The sequence below is a fragment of the Stigmatopora nigra genome, chromosome 6, assembly GCF_051989575.1.
Source record: "Stigmatopora nigra isolate UIUO_SnigA chromosome 6, RoL_Snig_1.1, whole genome shotgun sequence".
Classification (NCBI taxonomy): domain Eukaryota; kingdom Metazoa; phylum Chordata; class Actinopteri; order Syngnathiformes; family Syngnathidae; genus Stigmatopora; species Stigmatopora nigra.
Genome location: NC_135513.1, coordinates 8,776,678 through 8,800,695, shown reverse-complemented (window position 1 = coordinate 8,800,695; position 24,018 = coordinate 8,776,678). Strand labels below are relative to the sequence as shown.

General features: G+C 37.5%; 1 protein-coding gene across 3 annotated transcripts in view; it reads right to left on the bottom strand.

The window, feature by feature from the left end:
- The window catches only part of rptor (regulatory associated protein of MTOR, complex 1), a 71,574-nt gene that overhangs the window by 6,000 nt on the left and 41,556 nt on the right, over positions 1–24,018 (bottom strand). For 2 of the 3 annotated variants that reach the window (XM_077718353.1, XM_077718352.1), the window contains 9 exons: positions 22,409–22,527; positions 18,304–18,407; positions 17,978–18,155; positions 17,341–17,451; positions 13,662–13,767; positions 10,651–10,765; positions 10,440–10,564; positions 9,449–9,574; positions 7,097–7,141 (listed from right to left, as the gene is read on the bottom strand). In XM_077718353.1, coding sequence (XP_077574479.1) covers positions 7,097–7,141; positions 9,449–9,574; positions 10,440–10,564; positions 10,651–10,765; positions 13,662–13,767; positions 17,341–17,451; positions 17,978–18,155; positions 18,304–18,407; positions 22,409–22,527 — 1,029 coding nt within the window. The remainder of the gene's footprint in view (positions 1–7,096; positions 7,142–9,448; positions 9,575–10,439; positions 10,565–10,650; positions 10,766–13,661; positions 13,768–17,340; positions 17,452–17,977; positions 18,156–18,303; positions 18,408–22,408; positions 22,528–24,018) is intronic. The other variant, XM_077718354.1, reaches the window with a different exon arrangement.

Genomic DNA, 24,018 nt, shown 5'->3' with positions numbered 1-24,018 from the left:
TCTCTGTCGACCCCATTTCTGGAGTAGACTTCTTGACCCATTTTCGGAGTAGATGCAATTGACGCAAAATCGATATGCGCTGATGTCGAATAAGACGAATCCTTCGTCTGAACTTGGAACTTGGATGATTCACAATGCACTCGTGTTACCGAATTCTTCCAGTTTACAGTGCAGTTGAATCAAGATGGAGGAAGCCGTATCGATTATGTGAATTTCAGAGGGATTTAAAATGGAAATTTGGTACTTTTCCGAAATGGTTTCTTAAAAAAATGCAAGTGACATTTTTGGGGGATTTTCGGAGCATAGGGAGGTTTGCCTTGCATTTCCGGGTAAACTCCTAAAATTCCAGAGTAGTTGGCAGGTCTGCTTAAGCAGCTGAAGACCACAATGGCTTCTACAATTGTCAGTTAGAATTAGGTTATTCACAGGTTAACAAAATATGGAAGATGTTGACTGGTCTGATGGGTGGACATTAAGATTTTAGGGTCAGAATTAGATGTCAACACATGGATGCATCGTGCATTTTATCAAGGTTTCAGGCTGCTTTCTAGTGGTGGTGTAATGGTGTGGGGGATATTTTCTTAGCACACTTTGGGTCACTTAGTACCAATGACACATTGTTGCAATGCCTCACCCTACCTGGGTATTGCTAATGACAATGACCATCCCTTTAAAACAACAGTATACTCATCTCCTGATGGCTACTTATAGCATCATGTGGTAAATCATGTTACATTGGTGTCTTAAACGCGACAATGAGTTAATAGGACTCAAACCAGAATTCAATCGAATAGAGCACATTTGGGACACAGTGGATCAGGTGACATGCTTTATGGATGGGCAGCCAAGAAATATGCAGCAATCCATGCAATCATGGCATGTTGAATCTATGCCTTGAAGGATTACAGCGGTTCTGATGAGGGTCCAACCCAGTATTATCAAGATGCACCAAAAAAGCTTGGCGGCAAGTCAATTATGTAACAAGAACTAAAGAATAAAACCCAAAATACCAATGTTTTGCATTTTTCAACTGACCAGTCACACAGTCCACTGGCAAATGCCAAAACGAGCTTACTGTGCTTCCAAAAAGCAAAAATGGCAATTAAGGGAGAACACAAAGAGAGAAGAAAGTCCAGCAGTGCTAAAACACCATTTAGGGTTACACTAACAGCTTCATCTTTTGCATTTAGTGTCTTTGCTGAATATTCAGCAAGCATCTGTTCAACAAATCAAAACTCATGCTTCCCAGTGGCCCCACAATGTTAAAGCAGGTTTTAGGTCTGCTGGTGGGTAATCTCACCTGCTTTGCAGGATGCTCATAATGAACGGATACCCAAAAGGATGACCTTTCCAACAAATTAATATTTTTTCATTCAACTTATTTCATTTTAGAAGCTTCAGACATGATGTTTGGTTAGGCTCGTATAATATTGAATGGCTCAAGGTTTTCATATATTTACAGCATTAGGACAGAGAAAGAGGTCATTAGGGATAATAAAATGGTAGGTAAAAACCAGATTGGGCTTGACTCATGCTTTGCTCAGTAGCACGGATACTATGGCAACCACTCTTTTTTTGTCTCCTTAAGACCGTGTTTACTGGTGCTTATTGTGACTCATTTTATTTCGGTTAGTTCTTCAATCAGTACGTACAGTGCCTTGTGAAAATATAATTTTTTTTTTCTTTTTGTCTAGAATGAACAACAAATGGGACACAATCGTGAAGTGGATTGTAATTTGTTGGATATTTTAAAAAAAAATTGATGGGAAGATGAATGGAGCCAAATACAGGCCTATTCTGGAAGAAAACCTTTTGGAGTCTGAAAACAACCCGCAATTGGGACAGATTTATCTTCCAACAGGACCCAAAACACAAAGCCAAATCCATAATGTGGAATGGTTCCCAAATAAACGTATCCAGGGGTTATAATGGCCAAGTCAAATTCCAAACCTGAATCCAATTGAGAATCTACTAGCAAAGCTGAAGATTGCTATTCACAAATGCTCTCTACCCAACCTCGTTGGGATCGAGCTGTTTTGTAAGGAAGAATGGGCAAAACTGATAGACATTCCGCAAGCAATTTGATTCTGAAATTGCAGCAAAAGGTGGCTCTACAAAGTATATTAATGCAAGAGGGATGAATAATATTGAAGGCCCCACTCTTCAGGTTTTTATTTGTTAAAAAAGTTTAAAATACCCAATACATTTCATCCCACATCTTTATGTTTGCAGCCTCAAATGTGGCAAAAGGTTGAAAAGTTTGGGGGCTACTGCTACTTACGTTCATAAGGCAATGTATATGAACCCTGCACATTTAATGTTGACATTTATAGCACACTGGAACAAATATGAGGGCACAACAAGAGAAAAAGGTCTCCCTCACGTGTCTAAAAGCTTCAGCCTACTTTCCGAGTCGTGATTAAACTAAAGTAGAGCATCTGTGCAGCAAGCCTTTCTGTGTTTTGCTCTACTTTCCTTGTGCTGTCAGGAAATCCCAGGCCCCATGTGACATATTCAATTCCTCCACTGTGACATCATCTAGCTCGCTAAGGCATCACACCGTCAGTTAACAAAGCACGGGGAGGAAGGGTTCCATGGTAGGAGGGGAAAGAAAAAACATCTCATAGAAGCGTCCTCAGTCAGCAGCCCATTGACTGTCGCATGGGGGGCACTTTTGATGCTGGTTCAACTCAGAGGCAGTGAAACGAGAGAAGGCATTCCCTTTGAAGCTCACATCTCTGTGATGAAGGATTGCAGGCTCTAGTCAAGACAGATGAAGGGCGGGAAATTCCTCCACACAACAACATGCAATTTATCTCTAAATAGGAGCAAAAGCTTCTGCATTGTAGTGGTATTCCTGGCTAATTTATTTGGGTTTCAATTGCTCCTGCATCGTGACTAAACAATCCAACCAATCAAAAGCATTGCAGCTCCACAGCTCCCATTAAAAGGCATTTTGCACGCAGGTGGCTTTACACTTCTGTCCAACCTCTTAATTCCATCACAACATTTCACAGGAGTTCATTGGGTCACCATTCAATAATATGCTGTATCAAATCAGACTCTTGGGTTTTGTCTATTACGGACATCACTCAGCCTCCTAAATTGAAATATCTGACTTGGAAAGAACATCTTTGAGAGTCTGACAGGGATTTAGTTACTCAAACAGAAAATCAATTTTTAGCAATTTAAGAGAGTGAAGCAGTTAAGAAACAGCTGTGAACAAAATTTGTGGGTAAAGTTTCCTGTCTATTCAGGTTCAGAATGGTTTTAGCATGCTTTCTTATGGACATTATAACATTATGCTGCTCAAGATCAAACATTTTACCCCCAATTAAAGCTATCAAAAGCAGTAACAATGACAGAAGTCTCTTTTCTTGTTGAATCTTGGACTTAAAGTAAAGGTTAACCATAATAACAGCAATCTTGGTGGATTATCTTGTTCTTGCATCAGTGTGCGGAGATCATGCCAAATTTAAAATACATTTATGTATTCCTTTTGCATGAATATCTCTGTTTTTTTCTGTGGATAAAGCAGTATGCTCTATTCTCATTCTGAACCATTTTCTGCATTGATGGACTTGCACTTTCAAACACCAGAGCTCATTAACACTTCCTGCTCCTTCGCACCCCCTCCCCTCTCTCTTTCATCCTGTTTGCTTTGAAAATGTCCTCCAGGGCTATAGCAGGAAGCCTTCTCTAGGATTATTAGGGACTTTCCCAGCGTACATGTGCCTCTAATACTAGATGACGTTATTTATGTAAATGCTCTGACATTTCACTGCCATGGAGAGAGTAGTGATATGTAGAAGAATCAACTGCATTAGGGCCTGATGGCTTCATTAAAGTGAACAGAGGGCAAAATATTGCATAGTACTGAACAAGTAACACTTTGCCAGTGTCATTATTATTCAATGTTGAAATACATGGAGTGAACGACCGAGGGCAACCGGTTGATATTCCGTCCATTTATCTTCCACTTCATCGAGGTCAGGTTGTGAGGGACGTAGTTTAATTATGAATATAATATATGGCAAGACACCAGCTTCTGGGAGCATCCCTTTAACTGCCTCGAGGATAATGGTCCCAGGTGAACTAATATTTTGGGGTTTTCTGGGATCAGAACGTTATATCCCACTAAAAATGTTACTCCATGGGGTCAAGTCAGTCAGCCGATTGGTCGATTTCCAGTTCACTTATAGTTTAGGGTTTGCACAATGAGACAGAATCATTTTGAGTGCAACTGTAACTACCACTTATGTGGTTTAGTTATTTTTAATAACAGATGTATTGAACTCTGAAATCTTCCACGTTATAGTGATATTTCTATATTACTGTAATAAACTCTGGAAAACACCAGGAGCTTTACAGTGGTCTTTAATGACCTGAAAATAATTAAAAGACAAGTGGCCAGCCATAAAATATGTGTTTGTAATTATGCTGATAATGTACTTTTTGAGTTATGTTGGTAACATACATTACACAGTATAGTACTGTAGATGGCCAGATTATCACCGAAACATATAATTTTATTTGGTCAGAATGCTCCAGCTGTAACAAAGAATATTTAAAGTGGCATAATGATATTCAGAGTTCAAGTTTCAGGAAGAAATAAGGAGCTGTGTTCGACCAACTCTTGGATTATTTATTATTGGATTAAAAAGTGATTTTGGATATTTTATGTAAAGCTGGTTCAGATAACATTCCAAAACTACTTGCTCCTTATCAGACTTAAATTATTGCTACTAATGATGCCGAAAATGTTCAATCTATGATTGCTACCGACGGTGAAGTAATTAAGTAACAGTAAACTGCTTGTTTACTTAATTCTAACGCTATTTGCCGGAATTTCTGGATAATGCGTCTTCTAAATCAATGCCCATTGAAATATCCAATGAATTGACCTTATCCAACTCTTCAAGACAACATCTTTGATAGTCGTTGCACTTTTTTAAGTTTCAAATGTTTGCAAGAGTGTCTTTTGGATTGTCGGGAAATATCTGAGTCAAGTGACGAGCGAATTTAAATATAAAATACTGCTCTATTTACAAAAAAAATCAAGTTTCAAAACAAGTCTTTGAACTAATTAATTTCATAAGCAAGGGTACCACTGAACAGCAGGATAAATGTAAGGTTAAAAATGCCAGTACTTACTAGTCAAAGAACATAATCGTTTTTACCATGTCGAATTATCCTTATGCCAATACACTGCTGTTTAATTAAGCAACAATGGCGACTCTGGAACAAATGGAGCTAGATAATGGGATGACGTGGTTAATTGTCTTACAAAATTGATCCGAAAAGCTGCAGCATAGAAATGCATTCGGTGGATTCTCAAATCCATGTTTTGCCAGGGAAACCTTTGCATGTAATTACATCAATTGATTAAACAGACTATAATGATCTCCGCAGCTTTCTGTGTGCAGTAACAATTTGTGCATTAAATGTGTGCATGTGGGAATATGAATAGGCCTTAATACAGAAGAATCCAAACTATTGCAGGCAGAAAGGATATAGATCTAGATCTAGATTTATCTCTATCTCTACCTCTACCTCTATCTCTACCTCTACCTCTACCTCTATCTCTATCTCTATCTCTATCTCTATCTCTATCTCTATCTCTCTGTGACTGTAATGGTTCATTTCACTTAAGTCATAGAAGGAACAGTGTGTAACCTATAAAAATAATGTTTTGAAATCGGAGCCAATTAGTCTCTCGGAACAGACCAACTATTTAAAGGTTACATAATATATGTTTTTTAATTATAAGTGGGATTTCATTCCAATCTAGGTGATAAAAATACTTACAAATGTAGGTGACAAATAAATATCTGCACTGTTTTTCACGAGTCCTCTGTTTCTGCTTAATTTCCCTTATGATACACTGTTATCATTGTTATAAATCTACACTGTGAAACTGCATAGCCAAATTTTAACTATATATACGATGCGCTTCAGCAGAAGCCTCACTCTAAAACGATGAAATGTTGGCATGTACTTTTGCCCAACGCTCTCATTCTCTCCTGTGACAGCCTGTGCATATTAATGTATGAGCTGAAGTGCACAGGAATATCTCTTTAGTCTTCACCAGCCAACCAGACTCTTTAATTGCACTGGTTCCTCCTGTGTTCAGCAATCTGATCCCTACAGGAAAACAAATTGGGTGTCTCAGCACCAATATAACACTACCGTGCAGCAGCGTGTTTCCAATACTCCTTTCTGTTTTCATAAAATACTAGTTGGAAGCAATTTGAAGCAAAGGAGGTGGTGTCACGTGGGGCCAACTATATGGAAGCTGCTTGGTCAATGGCCTAATAATTACTTGATGATTTATGGAAGTATGTATTATATACTCTGTGGAATTCTAATATGGAAATCATCTCTCATTTTCAGCAGAGCAAAACAAATATTATCCAGATGCCAGCAGAAGACTTTGAGAGAAATCCACTCAAGACATTTTTAAGTATCGCTGCACTCAGCAAAGGTCAACATCCGACAAGGTCAAATTGTAAACATGAACAAATAAAATTGGAATGGACCATATTTCTCCCTGTGTATTCAACCATAACATTTCAGCAGCAGGTAGTTTTGCAACAATGAGACATTATGTCTCCGTGATGGGAATTATCATGCCTTACTTTGTGTTAGAGTTCATTTCGTCATTATATTTTCAAAAATATATTTACAAGAACAGTCTATTCTGAGAGGGAGTTTTGCACAACTGAAATAAATGTACCACACATTGGCTTAATGCATTTGAGCTGCGGTAAGTTGAAACCAAAGCATTAGTTGGTAAAATATCAGTTGTAGTGATATGTATGTCATGTCATCAAAGTAACTGAAAGAAAATGCAATCAAATTCAGTTTTCAGCATTTGTCACCATTGTTTAAAGTTGTCAATCAGTCATAGCGTGTTGGTATTTTGCCAAATAGGGAAATCAATATAGTACCTCATGTGCTCAGTTTTAGTTTTAGACAACATACACAATTAGCAATGTCTTTCATGCATTTAGTCTCATGCTAGACTGACTGACATGTGAATCAAAGCAAATGTGGTAGAGCAGGCTCATTGAAAACGGAAAGAAACACACATCACCTTGTTTACTCCTGTCAAGGTAGATGGATACCCTTCTGGTTAGACCTGTGGGCAAAAAAGTAAACAACACTTTAGCACACAAACAGTGTTTTCTATTTACATTCAAATGGTATGAAGGCATGAACAAGGCTTCTGTCCCAACAGAGATTCTACCTTATACCAATATTAGTGCAAACAAAGCAACTTCAAACATGTACGAAGACCATATATTAAGATACTGCTTCTTAGTTAAAATGACGACATGTGGGACTCAAGTCTCAAAACCTATTGGACAAATAAATGAAAGTTTTGAACAGTGTTCATATCTGGCAAGGTAAAGGAGTGCTGTCGTTTGTGTCCGAGTAAGATTGCTAGTCAAAGAAAATCTGGGGCAGTATCAACTATGATCACAATAATAAGAGAAAAACACCACATTATGTAAGGCTTGTAAGATTGAGGAGGTGTATGAATAGCAGAAACATGCAGCCTTGTTCAGCCTCTCTAAAAGGAAGATGTCAAACAACCACAAGCGCTACAATAGATATGGTTAAAAAAAATAATAAGAGGACAGCCATGTGAGGGTAAGGATGGGATAATAAGAATGTGGACAGACTAATGAGTGTAAAACCTAGTCTGAAAAATGCAAATCATGTCAGGAAGCACAAAGTTCAACTTGTGTAATATTTAATCCTGCTTGGATTGTAAAATTGATTGAAGTGAAACGGGATAAAAATAATAGTCACAATTTTGCTGAGTTATCAAAAAATGCTCATAACTCCAAGCATGATGACTTATTTAATAGCGCAGCGTGTAAAAGTATATAGTAATACAGAAATATTGTATTTTTGCTAATGCATGCTAATCAAAAATTATATGAAATGCCATCTTTTATTGATTTCATATAAATTAAGTATTAAACCATAGTATAAACCACAATAAAATACACTTGAAGTGTGTTTTTGTGTGTGCAGAAAAAGAGCCCCTGTGCAAGGAAATAACTGGGAAATTGATAAAAACAATACAGTATGCTCAAAGTTGACCAAACCATATGAACATGAAACAACTGAAAGACAATGTTCTAAGACGACGCTGAGCCTAGTCATTCACCCACTCCTGGCTGACACTCAGAAGTCAATCAAACTTCCCCTGACCACACGGATGCACAAACTCTTTTGCCTAGTCTAAGACTGATGGACGACACAGCCAAACACATGCGGAGGCTTGCCTCTTGGGCCCATTTAGAAAGACTGAAAAATTCCATCAAACGTCGTGACTCCACTGGATGGGCCCAGTTTTGACCTCTGCTTGCTATCTTTCATTTTGTTGTTTGTTGCCTTCCCTGTTCATGACTTGGAATAAACTGTCAATATTTGGGCAAAATGTTGTCAGCACTTTCCTTTCGATTATCAAAGTTAGTGTTTTATGATTCAGATAGTGGTTAGAACAAAGCAATGTGTTGCATTTGGCTAAGAGGTCTATGGCCAACACTCGATGCTTAACCTTTGAGGCAGACTTATGTTAATGAAAATGGTCTCACATGGCCACCAAACGGGGTGCCGTCATCTAGTTGGTCTCTAATTGTACATGCAAAAGTATAACAAGCGTTACAATCATAAAAAATAAAAAAAAACAGTGGGTGCTGTAAAAAAAAGGATGTCTCATGGGGGAATTTGTGCCTAGAATCACACACACTGTGACGCTAGTTTTAGTGTGACAACTTGTGGCATGTCCCTGCATGAGCTGGGGACTATGTGGCTCTCTAATGGCAGTAACACATGTGGTCACGGCGAGTGGCCTCACGCCTTTGCACACTATACCAGTCAGCCAGTGAGTAAGCCTTCTTGCCAATACCAATTAGTGAAATACGTACCTTGTTCAAAAGATATTTAACATGAATTTCCACCATGCTCCCAACATATATCATTTGAATGAAATAATGAGAGAATTGTATAAGGATTTGGAAAACTATGACATTGAGTTCCCATAGAAAAACTACAAAGAAAATCTGCCGGTAAAAAGCTAAATGTGGGCGTGGAGAGTGTTACTGACGGATTGGCTTCTTGCCTCTGCAGTTTGCACTGTGGGTGTTGAACCTGGCAAAAATATTTGCAAATTCCTCAAATTTGCTGCTTTGTGAGAGGAGTTGATACACAAATTATGCATGGTGAATTTGAACAAGTAAAAATATGTTTTTTTCCGTTAGAATATCATGTTTCAGTTTTCATGTTTTTTTTTTACATGCACTGACAAACTGAAGACAAATAAAGAGTAAAATGAAACATTTTCACTAAGGAAACGGATGGACAACATCATTATCTAAATAAGGCAACATGGGAGGGATCGGTAAGACGGTAGAAAAACAATGGTCTTTACTGTGAGCGCTGGTGGAGGGCTGACCTCTGGTAGTAGGCAGCATATCAGAGAGCCCCTGCCACGCTGTCACCATCTCTGGGTTTTTCTGGTCAGCAAAGTTCTTCCAAACTCGTAATGCTCCATCATCTAGAAAAAGAGAAAATGGGACTTTTTAGAAGTATTTAGAAAAGCAAAGTGCCAATGAGGATGAAGCCAAGTGGCACAGTGAAAAGGAGGCACAGCAGTTGATTTGGAGGTGTTATTTTTGACCTGTGCTGTGATAATTGGATGGAAATCATGAATAGATTCTATCAAACAAAGCACAACCTGTCCATGACCAGACATACTTTGCAGAGGAATCAAGAGGAATTGCACAATAGTCCTGTAAGACTTTAAAAAATATTAGTCAGTGAAAAACTGAATGTTTAAGAGTCAGAGCCAATACCCAGCTATGACACAGTGCCTGGTATAAATCATATCCAAAAACAAAAATATATATATATATTACTACCTATAAAAGTCTACTTGATTTACATTTACCAGTTCACTTTTACCTTCAAACAATTTATGTGTGTGCGGTAGAGGGAGCTATGGAAAACAGACCAGATAGCGCCTCTCGAGGACCAGATCTGGCCACCACTGGGTTAGTACATCAGCTACTTGGGGGGGGATGAGATAGGCTCCAGCACCCCATGCGACTCTTGTAAGTAGCAGGGAAAATTAATGATTGATGTGATATAGAAATTCCAATTTGAATGAAGAAGGTGTGTAAAATATACACGGAAAAATAATTAAATTATTTGCAAATCCTTTTCGTATCACAGACAAGTTATTGAATGTTGAAAATCATTTTGAATTCAATGAATGCAACACTTTCCAAAACAACTGGCACAGGTGCATGCTTACATATCTTTTTTTTTTGTCCACAACACTTAATAAGAATTTGGGAACTCAGGACACAAATTATTGAAACTTTAAAGTTGTAATTCAAGGTATTCTTGTTTTTAGCAACCTGTTGCGGTAAGCAGCAATGAGCAGTCGTGTCCGTTCAGATACTCCATGGCGGTGATGCGGCTGTAGCGAGGGTTGCCGTTGTAGAAGTAGTCCAACCTTTCACCCTTCTCCCAATCCCAAAAACTACAAACAAATTAAAAAAATGGTCAGCCAGAAGTCTAATGTTAGAGAAATACATTTGTATGGGTTTGGTGCATTGTTTTTCGAACCAGATGCTGTCCTTGTCAGCGACAGCAATACAGGTATTGAAGGGGTGAAACTTGACAACAGAGGGAACTCCAGGGTTGCGATTGATGAATATTTGATCGTCAAGTCGAGAAACTCCTGAAGGAAGAGATAAGAGAAAGAGTTGTTCAAAAGATGACGCTGTATTTTCTTTGTTCAGTGAAGGATGAATTCGATGAAATCCAACTGCAGTAAAACTCTGAAAACAAATATTAATAAGATGGGAATCATTAAAGTAAGTAATTTGACATTAAGAATTTTCAAGGTAAGTGAAATTAATTTATTTGATTTTGGTGCTTGCCGTAATAACATGTATGAAAAATTATGAAATAAAATAGGATAGGTGGAAGAAAGTTGATAAATGTCAGAGCCATGACAACCTTAGTGGGTCTTAAAAATTGTTTGATGTGTGAAAGATGATTTGATGTGCAACTATGATAGTAAAACATCTGAATTAGCCAATGAATTGCCTTTTATTGTTATCCTGGGAACATTTAAGTGAATTCATGACTCCTCATTATTCCCAGATGAACCAGCTGTCCTTATTATAATATCAATTCATTAAATTAAGAGCCAATCTTATGGACGACTCAGGGAAATCAAATAGAACTAAATATTACTTGTTTTCTGACCAAGGCAACTCTACACGATTCACAATGTGAAATTTAGCAGTTTGTCACCACAATGTGTTCGTTGACGTCTTTATAATTTCCCCTCTAACCCCCAAATCCCACAAACTCTGCTTCCAGCTGGCATCGCTCAGCTCTGAACAACGGGGCAAATATGATGCCATTTTGATTATTACGGGTTGATTCCCATACTTTGCTCAGCTCCGCTCACAATCTGTTCTCGACAAAAATACTGATCGGGTCTATTTTCTGTTTTGACAGTTAGTTAATCAAAAACATGTAATTTGCATTTTGTTCATCCATATCCATGTGTATGTGGCCTAGAGGAGAGATGTATGCAGTAGGCATTGTGAATTGTGGTTCGCTCGCAGGAGGGGGGGGAATGGAGCGACGATGGCCGGACAATATGTGGCATTTCAATCTCGTTGAGACATTTACCGACAATTATTCACCTTGACTTTGAAAAAATAGCCAAACAGTCTCTGAATGGATAAAAAATGTTTAAATTCATGACTGCTGCATGGCTTGTGTCCAAAAGAAGTTGAGAAGTCTCCTCAACAAGCGGCGAGTCGAGACACCATCTGGGCGCAAGACTATTCTCGAGGTAGAGTTTTGGCACATTGACGAGAAGTGCCAAGAGAGGTAAAGTTAACATAGCCTGAGGGTCACAATGTCACATTGTCATAGCAACACCAAAATGTATCTATCAGGGGTAAACTCAAGTCTACTCCTGAGCCTTCTATATCGTGATAAAGAAGAACAAAAAAAAGCTACAACGAATTCAGTCTAGATGCAGTTGTCGTTGACTCGTTTTGCCTGAGGCAAAAGCAGATGCGTGAGCTTAAAAAAAAAAAAAAAATCATCTTCACTGTCTGTTTTTTGGTTGCAGAATTTGATGTTCATGATCAATGACAATTTACAAAATCCCCTGCAGGACTTTCACTCGCTTTGATGATGTGCGTCAGTTTTTCATCAGAAAGAAAAGAATAACGGTTCATACAAGTTTCTTTTCAAGTTTAGTATTCTATCGTCACAAGCTTTGCTTTTCCAACCTTTCTTCCTACATTGCCTCTCCTTCCGTCTGTAGCACTCTCCCCCCTCCTCCAACTCCTCTCATCTTATTTCTCTCTGAGGGGGGAACAGACTGAATGAGGGCAGGCGTAGAAAGGAATATGGAAGGGGATGCACGATGGAGGGAATTCATTGATTTTTATTCCCTTTTTAGCAGTTATTTACAAAAGAAGCCTGAATGAGAATTGGCCGTGACCTCAATTGCCTCACAACTTTGTGTGATATGGGGGATTTACAGTGACGTAAGAATTGTTAACAGTTCTGTGTATAAAAAAAAAAAATACCCATCTTCAAACGGGGAGATACTAACACCTCACAAATTCAAGTGCTGTAAGTGTAAAGGGAAATCCTATGACTCATAGGTGAGTGTGGCTAGGAGGGGATTTCAATAATTCTATACACCATTAAGTGGATGTAAATGCAGACTTGTCGTTTCCTTTGAAATATTTTGGAAAGAAGATCTCAAGTTATTATTCATAGCAATTTTGTGACAATAACTGTCTAAACCCATTCCTGCATGAATGATGATTTATTTTTATTCATCAAAAGGTGCTGTAAAGTCATGGTAAAAATGAATTGCTGGCTTGGGTAAAAGTAACGACTGTTTTAACAAGCCTGACAAATTTGAAGGATTAAAAAAAATGATGAGTACAGGCGATAAGGCTTTAAAAAGGACAAATTATAGCTTGCTTGTCGGATTTCAGGCTCTGTAGGTGTGTGTCCATTGCCTGTGTTCTCTAACTAAACCCCTCCCCCGTGCCAGCTGTCAATTTAAAGTACGCAGCATGAATGCTATTTTGCTTCTCATGTGTATCACAATCCAACTGTATATGTTTGAAACATCATCATTGTGCTGTGCCTTGTGGCAAACCAGGGAATGTGCATTACAATGACAGTCTTTGGCAACATTGATTATTTACGATATAACTTAGAGATTCAGCACTTATTTTCAACTTGTGCCCATGATTTCAGTACTTATTATCAAACAGATTTCATGTATCTAGAGGAAACTGATCAAAATGACTTTAGAGTACATTTAGAATTTTTTATTAGATTCAAATAAGATGGGGGAGTCAAATATGTGGTCCACAGGCCAATAGCAGCCCACGCATTGCTTAAACACACAAATTAGTGTTTTTTTTTTTTTTAAATCATTATTATATTGTTATCTAATAAACACTTATCTTGTTAAGATTTTAACAGATAACAGGAGAGTAGCTCTTTCATCAAACAAGTAGATTAGCTGCATTATAAATAATGATTAATGTGGGTGTGTGTTTGAGAGACAGACTGACCTTTTTGTGTGATGTTTCTGCTTAGCCTTTTGACGTGAGCATTTCTCAGAAATCTCCATTGCCGTTCCATTCTCACCTGACTCTGCAAGTCATGCTCCTCTGGGATCTGACAGCGTGAATACAAGGACAAGAAGCAAGACATATTACATTTGTATGAAGAAACACAAGCAATTGCTCATTAAAATGCATATAACCTTTAGGAGTGTCATGTTTTATTTAGTATATATTACATAATGATACGTTAAACTATCGTATGGTAGACTTTGTAGCAGTATCTGATATAAAGGATGCATTAACAATACTTGAAGAATAAATGGCTTTGTGCAGTCTCAATATAATAATCCAAAATATTGCAATGTATGCATTGGTTTTAATCAAGTGTAAATATAAAAAAAATATTAAAAAAAATGTGCAATCTCTTGTCCTTCAGACCTCAGACCTGTTGTCAGTAAAAATGGATAAAGAGAAGTAGGAATTGAAAAAATATGGTGGAAAAAAGTACTTTAGAATAATAATTTTCGAAGGACAACAATATCATAATAACACTTGTAAAATTAAGTACTTATGCATCTTTGTATCTTGGGCTCCCCGACCCCCCAATGGCTACATCCCATTGTGTGGTGTTCCAACGTAATTAATGCGCAATATCACGCAAGGTCCTGACCAAAATAAACAAAGGATTTTAACATTTGAATGTATTTATGATTTTATTTAAGAGGTTCATGCATGTTTTGTGTGTAGTGTTTTGACACGTGGTACTACTACTGTTTTAATATCTTGTGGTCAAAGACAGTCTTAAGTGTGTGAATGTTGGACCTAGCACCATTTTGTCTGCAGTAAATAAAAAGCATTTTTTACTGGGTGATCCAAGATCAAACGACTGACTTATGCTTTGAAATTTTCCCTCAGTTATCTGTCTACTAAAAGCTGGGAAAAAATACACTTCTACACTTACTGACATAGTGCTTAATCCATTGTATGTTTTTTATAAGTGAGTATGTAACTATTGCTTTGCACAACGTCTATAAACCATTAGTGACACAGTGATGACATACTGCTACACTAAAGCCACAGTTTACACGGTTATTTTGAACAGTGAAAAAGCAAGAGTAAATAAATACTTCTGAATGTAATTGAAGTATTTCTCAAGACTCACTAAAACACGTGTCATCACTATGAATGATTAAAACTATATTAAGTCAGTTGTATAAATAACCTTGTGAAACGTGGGAAAACGTATGTACGTATGAAGTCCCGCAATTCTTAGATCTATAATAATAGCACCTTTAAGAAAGAAAATGTGTACAAATGTGTGCAATTGTTTTTTTCCCTGAATTAATATATTCATAGAATTTTAAAAATGTGTTTTTCAGTAACATTTTCAAAATAGTGGAATTTTGTCATGCTACAGGTTGCAGTTTTGCTCACCCAGCAATATGACAACTAAGGTTGACATGTTACCTGTAATTTAACTCCAAGACAATTACAAAATGCTAAAAACAGCATATAACAATGTTCAATACAATTGAGATATCATTGGATTTCCTCTTAGAAATCATACCACAAAATAGACTTAGGAATGTGGGCCTCTACTTGTAGATGAATGGTCAATATACACACACACACACAGCAAATATTTCAACCACAGGGCTCACTGAGAAATGAAAAATAAATGTTTATTTGTGGGTGGTGAGTCGTAGCGGAATATCGCCGTTCCCATCTGTCTTGTAAAAATGAGAGAAACATTCTAGCCTTGTTATCAGTCAATCAGACTTTTGTATTTTGTATCTATGTATTTTTTGTACAGTGGGAAAAGGCCAGTGAGCCGTTGAGAGACCCAAACAAGCACAAAGAGAGTAAGAAAGAGAGAGAGAGAGCGAGAGGGAGGAAAGCAGAGAGAATATAATATAAAAAAAGATTGATTATTTATTTTTCTGGTTGTTTGTTGTTGTTATTTATGCACTACGTGGCTAAAGCTTTAAATCTCATTATACTTTTATAATGAAAATAAAAGCATTCAATTCAATTCAATTGAAATCATAAAGAAAATGGAAACACATCCTTGCATTCCATACTCTCTTAAATTAGACGTACTATAGATTTCATCTAGTGCTGTGACAATGTGACGCGATAACCAATGCTCAGCCATTCAGGCAAACTCACGCACACTAACAGGGTTTATACCAGTGTGACGTTTTATGACAGCACTAAAATTTTTGCAGAGGTAGCGTAATCTCCTCAGTGAGTGCTTTCTAACCCTTCACGCTATGCCTTTCCTATCCAATCAGCTCTTTGCTTTCATCCCTTACTGCAGCCATTTCAGATGCCGCCCACTTCCACAGCAGTGCGCATTGGCTCAAGTTGAGTACCTCTGCACCTTTTAGATGAAGACATTTCTATTGAAGGCCAAAGAGGATAGAAGGTGCCTGGTTTTCCAGCCAACCAAATTTGTCAAAAGCCAGATGAACATTACAACCAAAAACTTGTTGCTTCAATACAAACGAGGGGAGAAACGCCACTACAGAGCAGCAGAGAACATAAAACAATACCCAACCTGCATTGTAATGACAATTACAGTACCTCTTATTTAACTAAAAAATAAATATTTAATTAGAGCAGCAGTTGGGAACCTCTTTGACAGAGAGATTTCTTCTCTCCTTGAATTTTTTTAATATATTTTGAAGATTGTATCACTTTAATGTCATTTAACCTGTAAACAGTGGTTATTCATTTCTATTCCTGTCCTTTGATCAATTCAAATCAGTCCTTCAATGACAACATTTATTTATTAAAGCTATGGGTGAATTCTGTATTAAAACCAATAGAGGCTTATATGACAAACATCACGGCCGCTGTGCAAGGTAATACAAAGCTTTAATCTTTAATTCATCTCAGGAGGATATTAAGTTAAGGGAGTGAAGGACTTCAATTATTCAGTAAAGCCACCATGTACAGCCAAGAGGCTCTTTCTCATCCTGAGAATGGTCCCTGTGCTGTTGTTTTCAAAAGAATTTACCATAGTATCTTCACCTCATCTCATTTTTTAAACCACTTTATCCTCAATAGGGTCACGGACGGTGCTGGAGCCTATCCCTGCTTACTTCGGGCCAGAGGCGGGGGACAGCCTGAAATGGTGGCCAGCCAATTGCAGTGCATAAGGAGACAAACAACCATTTACGCTCACACTCATACCTAAGAGCAATTTGGAGTGTCCAATCAGCCTACCATGCATGTCTTTGGAATGTGGGAGGAAACCGGAGTACCCGGAGAAAACTCACACAGGCAACATGCAAACTTCACACAGATGGACCGACCTGGATTTGAACCCAGGTCCCCCACCGTGAGGCTGACGTGCTAACCACCAGGACACCCCAGAGTATCTTCAAAAGGAATTTAATAAAATAAGCTAATTTCAAAAAGGGATTTAGTTGACTTTGACACTATGTTACATGATTTGGTCCATAAAAATACATTTCATGCTTTCAGTTGCTTAGTAAAAACTGGCAAATGTATCAAAAGAAATGCATTAGCAGAAATTAATGATAGTCATTAACTCGGAGTATACAAAATAATCAATGAATGAAGTGTAGTATAGTGTAGATGTTTTGTGTATTGTTGTTGTGATGTATTGTGGTGTATTCTAAGTGAGCAAAAAAGAAAGAAAGAAGGTTGGTAGTACCTTTGTGACAGGTTGAGCAAAGTACTTGGCACTCCAATCACAAAGACCTGTTTGGAGAACAGCACTGATGTAGTTCCTGTGCCCACAAGGCTCATCCCCATCCTCAGCAGCCTGAAAAAAAAACACAGAAAAAATTAAGTCAGCATGTCACACAGTTTGAACTGGGACATACAGTTGCATCCAAAAATACTGCGATTTTAACACAACTACCAGGTTTTTGGCTCAAAAATGTCCACAATGAAAAATAAACGTGACAAACAAGATGCCTAAATTTGAGAGCATTTAGATATGAAAAAACAGGTTACCTTCATTTCAAATCCCTTGTGGGATTGTGTGAGGCCAACAAGATACTTATATTCTTTTAACGTAGGACTATCATAATCAATCAACTAATTGATAACTAATGGATGAAAGAAAAAATTATGTACAACTAGTGAAAAGGCGATTATTCATTTAGAGACCTTCCTGAAAGAAATGGACTGAATCTGCTTTTTTAACGTCTCAATAGATAATTTTCTTTTAGTAAGAAACAGGAAGTTGACGTGATTTACATTCACAGGAGACAAATTACACAGTGACCCAAATTCTGGACGCTAGGCCTACGATTGTACACGTCGGTAAAAGTTGAATCATCTACCTGCTCAGGTCCCTTGTCAAACATTTTCCGAGTGCGAGGGAACTGGTGCGAATGAGGTGCCTGTCCTCCAAGTGTAGGTGTGTATGGGGGTCGTTGGGCAGTTTGATCTCTGGTGGGTGGTTTCGGCACCTCGTTCGTCAAACTTGAGCTGCTGGTGCTGGGCATGGGAGGAGAGCCACTAGTGATAGACAGACAGAAAAGTCAAAACAACAAAGATTGTACCATTGTGGAAAATATTGTGTGGTAATTATTCTTTTAGGATGCCTAAATCCCAGGGTATGATGTTTTTGTGTTGAATTTCAGAAGGGCTTTTTTGTGTTCCTTACCCTGCTTGATGAATGTGTGTGCCTTTGCTGGTGGGGCTAGCCGGAGCTGACTGGGTTAGAGATCCAGAATCTAGAATTCTCTGAGGGCGAGCATTCATCATTGCCTGTAAAAAAAAGGAGACAAAAGTGAGGGATTTCTCACTATCACTTGTGATATTGATGGTATAGTATTGATCTGCATGATGATGAAATGCTTGATCTCCTAGTCCCAATACAATGCACTTCTTATACAAGTATTTTCGAGGTGAACCCTGAAATTGTCTAAAAGTTACGCTGATTTTATGTTATGAGCTACGGAACACCATCTGAATGAAAAATAACAGTTGTCATTTAATGAGTTATAACCTTGGCTTATTTTACAAGTACATTTAATTTAATAGTTTAATTATAGTACTTCTCAAGGTTGAAATGGAAGTTAAATTTTTAACTTTTAGAAATATCTCCTCAGGGAAAGACCTTTTCACGTTTCCCATGCCGTCATTATAAGTTCAGATACTGACTAGAAGTTAAAGGCAGCGTTGAATATGCTAAACAGATACATTCGGGCTGAGGGTTTGAACACCACAAAAAATGTTTCTTCCTGCATAACAGCAATGTTTGGAAACTTTGGATCTCTTGGGTCACTCAATGAGTGATTCTGAATTTAAGATGGGGATCTTTGGTGACTGTGACAGTGAAATTTCCCGAAAACGGGATGAATAAAGTTATCTAATCTTATCCAATCTTATCTAATCTAATGAACCCAAGTCAGGCGAATGTACCACTGCACAATTAGTTCACCATATCTATGTATATATCAAAAATGTGTTTTAATATAATTAAAAAATCAATGGGGAATCCACTATATGAGAACAAAGTTAAAACAGAATGACGTATTTTTAAAAAAAAGAACTTCACTATATGTGATATTTTTTGATGAATCATGATTACAGATGTACTCCCCACTCATGAATATAATTAGTGGATGAAAGGGCAGAATCAAAGTTTGTCTAACTTTCTAAAACTGTATCTCATTAAAAGAAAACAGCAGGTAATATAGGCTCAATCTAATGGCTGTACACAAGGGAGGTGGAAAACTAATAAAGATGTTAGAAGCAAAGCACTCTTGATGAACACCAGAGAAGGAAAGAAGGAAACTATGCTGGGTGAATGTAGTTAACTTGGGCAAACACATTTTACTAGCAGGCAATGCCAATAATTTGAATTCTATGTTAATTGAAAAAATGCTGCAGCTTAATTCTGTTTGGGTGTTTGTCTGAAGGAGAAGAGATATATATGCTGAGTTTCGTAACCATAAAAAATGTCAATTGCCGAGGTTAGCATGACATTAAGGAGTAATTGAAAAGTGAAGAAAGAGCAGTACACACAGTCAATAATCTAATAATGGAAGCTGCTTCTAATGTGAATGTTTATGATTTTTCTCACAATAAAAAACAATTTAAAGAAGGAGACAAAAATGCAGAGAAAAATCAAGCATCCCTTCAGACCTAGGAGAGGGAAACCAAGACTAGGAAAGTTGAGGACTTCCAACAAGTCAAGCCTGTTTGTAATGTAAACAGGTTATTTGAAAACTGATCCATGTCACAGTTGTGTAAAAATGGAGCTTGCCTAGAAGTGTGAGTTGTTCAAAACTTTGTGAACAACTATGAGAGGACGGGCACAGATTCAGAATCAATGTTGCTCAGTGTACAAATATCAGGAATTTGGGAATTCCATTATTCACGGTCCACAATATCATCAAATGATTCAGAGAAGAAATGTCTGCATATTAGCAGTCAGGCCGAAAAACAATTGTGGTTGCCCATGCCCATAAAGCCCTCCAGCCTAATAAATGGCATCTTTATTGGGCTCCACCCGGGCTCAGGAACACTTGAGAAAACAATTTTTAGATAACACAGTTCCTAACTAAAAAAAACATTACACCCAGAAATTCCACTGGCTTGTCTAGGTCCTAGCTTATCTTAAATAGACTGAAACAAAGTGGAAGAGGACTGTGCTGTAGTCTGATGAATTATTTTTTTTTTTAAAATCAAGCACATTATTTCTTCCGATCAGAAGTTACTGAGGTGTGTTTGTGCGCAAGCCATGGCTAACTTGCACATTTTTAAAGGTACAGTAAACACGTTTTGGAGCAACATTTATTATGCTGCTCTTCCAATCAGTGTCTTCTGAAGTGAATCAAATGCTTATCTAACCAAGACAATGATAAGCCACATACTGCATATGTTTACAAGAGTTATAACAAAAGTCCGCCATATTATGTCTGGGAACGCGATACTCATCAGCAATTGTGAGTGCCGCTCAGGCAAGCGTAGGAAGAAGAATATATTAGTGTACTTTGTTCTCAAATGCTTATTAAGTGTTGTTAAATGGAAAGGTGACTCACACACTTATGCCCATATGTTTTTGGTATTACATGCATCAAAATTAGTAAATATTTGAAAATGTGTAGTACCAGTAATAAGTACATGTGTGTAAACTAAAAACTGCACTTCTTTTATAAAGGTGAACCCATGTGGAATGATTATTTTGGGGTACATTTCATTAGTACAAAAAGATTAATATAGACAGTTGCATCTTTTTTTTGTTTAAATTACATCTCATTTCCTGGTTTTGAAACCAAAAGAGCTTACTCATATACAAGGAATAAATATTAGAGGTTGTCAGTTTATTTAGATTGTTCATAAATTATCAATGGGAGTTGATGGTCAAAGTGTAGTAAACAACATGCTAATGCAAAGGCAGCAAGCTTTGTCAGCGAACGAGTGGAAATGGGATCTACAGGAATTATCTCATTAGCAGGAAATGGGAGATGAGGGGTTAGAAAATAACTTTGCTGCTTATTCTGGTGACTTTGCTGCTCCATTTCAATGTGTCTATTGTGTATTCCTTTCAAATTAATTGGTGAGGAAGTGATTAAATCAGCAAACATGTATGAAAACACATCATGCCATTAGAACAAGAGCCCTGGAAGAACCAAAATATTAAAGCCAACTCTTTGACTAACTATTCAGTTATTGAATGCACTTTGAACTAAGCATGTTGCAATAGGTGATAGAGGAAAATTATGCGCCTAATTTTGTGGTAAATCAAATTCTATGGTTGCTTCGTTGTAGTGCACTCAGGAGTCCTACCTACTGTAGAAAGGGTACGTGTCTGAAGTAAACAAAGGGAATAACTTCTACCCGTAGTAGTAAACAAGTCTTGCCTCAACATTTGGATGAGTGGTAGCCAATAGTAGGAAATATGTCTTTTTTAGTTGCAACAAACTCTTGCTTTTGCTCTACCCTGCCAAGCCCGTGGGAGTCATTTTCTATTAATTGCATTTGCACAAAAGTAATGGTCTTTCCACAGAGACCAAATGCCTGTGAGCATGAGGTGCATGCGTGTTGTTTTTTTTTCTTCAATCTATAACCATGTGGCAATAAAATATGGAAAATGTCTGATGCAGTTCTGGAAGTAATCCATTAAATATGTAGTGAGCATTAGGGAAAAGTGGGTATATATATTTTAACATTTTTTGTAAATTACCTAACCATAACAATGTTTCTTGAAAGGTTATGCAATAAAATATTAGGTTAACAGTACCATTAATTTTATCCAGGCTATATTTATTATACTAGATCCCAACTATAAATCATGCCTGATTTACATAGGCCAACTTTCATAAATTTTCATGTATTTTTACTTTTTGAGTAATTGCATTATTGTCATTGTGGTAGGATTTTCCTTCATTAAGTTACCTGCCATCTGGTTTGTTAATCTGCCTTTAGTTTTCACTCACTTTCATAATATTACTGACAAATACTTTAACAGCTAATTTGTACACAACCACAAACAATACAACTGGAAAACAGAAAAGTTTGTCTGCACCAAAAACATTCCTGAGTTTTAAATGCCACATGTTTTTTTTTTAAAATCAGCTAAAGTACTTGCTGCAAATGGGCGAAAAAATTGGAAAAACTAGTTGTTAAAGTTTTCTAGGTGAAATGGCACAGTTCCCAGACAGTCTGCACATAATAGACAATAAGCAGACAACAGTACAGCATTTGAGCAGCTTTGTGCAAACTCTGCACCAATAAACACCCACATAAAAAGAACATGCCTTGTATGCGATGCAGTTGAGGACCTTCATTGCCAAGTCAGATACTTCAGGAAAAGGGTCTGCAGCCAGGTGGAGAAGGACTCTCCAGATTTGAGTATAAACACTGTTGAAGGAAACGCCTGGAAACATAAAGAGGAAATGCACTGACGCTCAGTCCAACAGATAGAAATATTACAATACATAATGGGGTGCATTACAATACCCAATACATCACTTGCACTCACTCCAGAATGACCTTACATCCCTCCCATCTGAATTCATTACAATAGAAACTAACAGCTGCCTGGTAATCCGCAGTCAAGTCATTAGCATCATGCTGTCGCCCAAGTCATTTTCCTCTGTCAGAGTTATTAAATGTGTTGAGGTGGCAGGGGGAAAACGAGCGCCAGTGTAAGGTAATGTAAGTCATTAATCAAAACGGCACAAATATATAAAATCGCAACAAGGCAGCACCTTCTCATTCACTAAGAATTCATTGCTGGCAATACATATGGTTGTGAATGCAAATGAAATCTAGTGGTTTTGTTCATCGCAACCAGTCCTCATCATCTATGAACAAATTTGAGTGTGAAACTTTGATCATCCTTTTTAACATTCCCCAGTCATACTTGGCTGCTCATGTTTTCTTTTCTGTTATTATTTTTTACGAATAGGACTTTACGAGTACCTGTTGATTTACTTCCCCTTGTGCCAGCAACAATCTTATTGGGAATTTTGGTCTTTTTCCTGCTTTAGCATTTTGATCACATTGCATACATGTTTTCTCAACAGACAAACCACTTTCTGTGTAGACATAAAGTATCCTCACCCAGTGACAGGGATGTAATCAAAATGTAATGCACTCAAACCTACTGGTAATCATATAATCAATGGCAATCAAACCTAATCCTAATTTGTCAGTTTTCCCCCTCAAATCTTTGTTAATCATTTACCCAAGAATGTAGAGAAACACCCATAACTTCTTGACAACACCCCATGTCCCTTTTACTTTGTAAAATAAAATTGCAATGAGGCATATTCCTCATCCCTGAGTGAGCAGTGGCCTTGAATTTCATTCATTGTGACAGTCAAGGGATAATGTTGCAGGAAAGGGGAGCATGGCTAAGTGTTACAAAACACTGTTGGGATTCAATATGAGCAATGTGGAAAGTAATGAGAAAAATGAAGAAGGTTGAAGTTAGGATTAGGAAATTTGATAGAGGAATCAATGTGGGGGGAAATGGGAGAAAACATGATGATGGTATAGTAGACGCAAGTATGTTCTTGGAGGTGTCAAAACATTCCAGTTGATCAAAGTGCAGAACAGTTTCAATCCTATCTAAAAGTTATGCCAAATTACAAGTGCTCAGAAATTACAACTATGCATTCTCTACTTCACAGGAGTGTGGTTACTATTTATTGCCTCAGCCTGAACAACCTTTTAGTGCCATGAAGACTTGTCCTGAGTGCAATAGCTTTCTTCTTGGGAAGATATTAACTTTGGCTCAATGAACCAATGTGTGGCTGTTTTATACCCTCCATATGACTGGCATACCACATGAAATACTTCCATAGCAATTTATGTGTCGCTCAGTGGGGTCATAAAACACACTTGAAAGTCTGAAATACAT